Below are 1,473 nucleotides of genomic sequence, written 5' to 3' on the forward strand. Positions count from 1 at the left end.
AGGATGGTCATCTTGAGAGGGATTGGTAAGAGGAGGAGAAAAAGGCCTAAATTAATAAAATTGAAGTGAGAGAGGCAGAGAGAAAGGGGGAGAGATTGGGACAGGGTGAGAGAAGCGTGAGAGGGTGAGAGGTTCGATTAGAGAGAGGAGGACAAACAGAAGCCAGATTAGATAGATAGATAGATAGATAGAGAGAAAGATAGATAGATAGAGAGAGAGAGAGAGAGATTGGAGAAGCTGGAAATAGTGAAAGAGAAGCAATTACAGAGAGAAGGAGGAGAAGCAGAACGAAAGAGAGAGAGATAGAGATAGATAGTTATATAGAGAGATAGAGAGAGAGATTGGAGAAGCTGGAAATAGTGAAAGAGAAGCAATTACAGAGAGAAGGAGAACGAAAGAGATAGAGAGAGAAATAGAGCGAGCACTTGGTTACAGAGGTTGAAAGAAAGAGGCATGTGAAAAGCATTGTTGCTTTTGAGAGAAACGAGCGAAGCTAAAATTCATTTGGTGAGAGAGAGAGAGAAAGAGAAAAAGAGAGATATAATAGAGATAGAATGAATGTATGAATGACTGGGGAGAAGAGGAGAAAAGATAAGAAGAAGGAAAAAGCGACAGACGGACTGACAGGCATTACCGAAGAGCTTGCTGTAGAGCACTCAGCCTGTTGTTGTGGAAGGAAGGCAGGCGGAACATTCTGTCTTGTCATTTGACTTACTACTATAGGAAAACATGTCCAACACGTTACAACCTTTACTGCTGGTAAGTTTTACGTAGTTTTTCTATTATTATTATTATTATTTCTTGTAATGAAAATACTATATACACATTGGACATTTATTTCTGTAGTGGTTTGCTTTGTTTGTGTGTGGACCCCGCCCTCGTGCAATGAATATTAAAAAAAAAAAAAAAAGCACTTTACACTCCCCCGACTTCTTTCATAAACACCGCTGTTTAATATAAATAATACATTCATCGCATACATACATACATACATCTCTTCTCTATCTATCTGTCTATCTATCATTCTATCTATCTATCTGTCTATCTATCATTCTATCTATCTTATATCTATCATTCTATCTATCTATCTATCTATCTATCATTCTATCTATCTATCTATCATTCTATCTATCTATCTATTTGTCTATCTATTTGTCTATCTATCTATCTATCTGTCTATCTATCTGTCTATCTATCTGTCTATCTATCTATCTATCTATCTAATCTATCTATCTATCTATATACCTATCTATCTATATACCTATCTATCTATCTATCTATTAATCTAGTGTATGTGTGACATAAGCTCAACAGTGCATCTTAATTCGTTTTAATCTCTCGTGTTATTCACTAAAAGGCTCGTATCTGTTTAGATATACAAATCTCTCTCTATATATATATACACATACTGTATGTTGGTGTATATACGTGCTCGTGTGTGTGTATACAATACAACCATTTCTCCAGTTACAT

At 35.8% G+C, this 1,473-nt stretch overlaps 1 protein-coding gene across 4 annotated transcripts in view; it reads left to right on the plus strand.

Annotated features, from left to right (window-relative positions):
- Nucleotides 1-365: 365 nt before the first annotated feature.
- Nucleotides 366-1,473, plus strand: part of LOC115223496 (serine/threonine-protein kinase Sgk1) — a 241,707-nt gene continuing 240,599 nt past the window's right edge. For 2 of the 4 annotated variants that reach the window (XM_029794105.2, XM_029794106.2), the window contains exon 1: nt 366-759. In XM_029794105.2, coding sequence (XP_029649965.1) covers nt 730-759 — 30 coding nt within the window. In that variant the 5' untranslated portion in view covers nt 366-729. The remainder of the gene's footprint in view (nt 760-1,473) is intronic. The other 2 variants (XM_029794107.2, XM_029794108.2) reach the window with 2 other exon arrangements.

This window comes from Octopus sinensis, linkage group LG23 (assembly GCF_006345805.1).
Source record: "Octopus sinensis linkage group LG23, ASM634580v1, whole genome shotgun sequence".
Taxonomy (NCBI): Eukaryota; Metazoa; Mollusca; class Cephalopoda; order Octopoda; family Octopodidae; genus Octopus; species Octopus sinensis.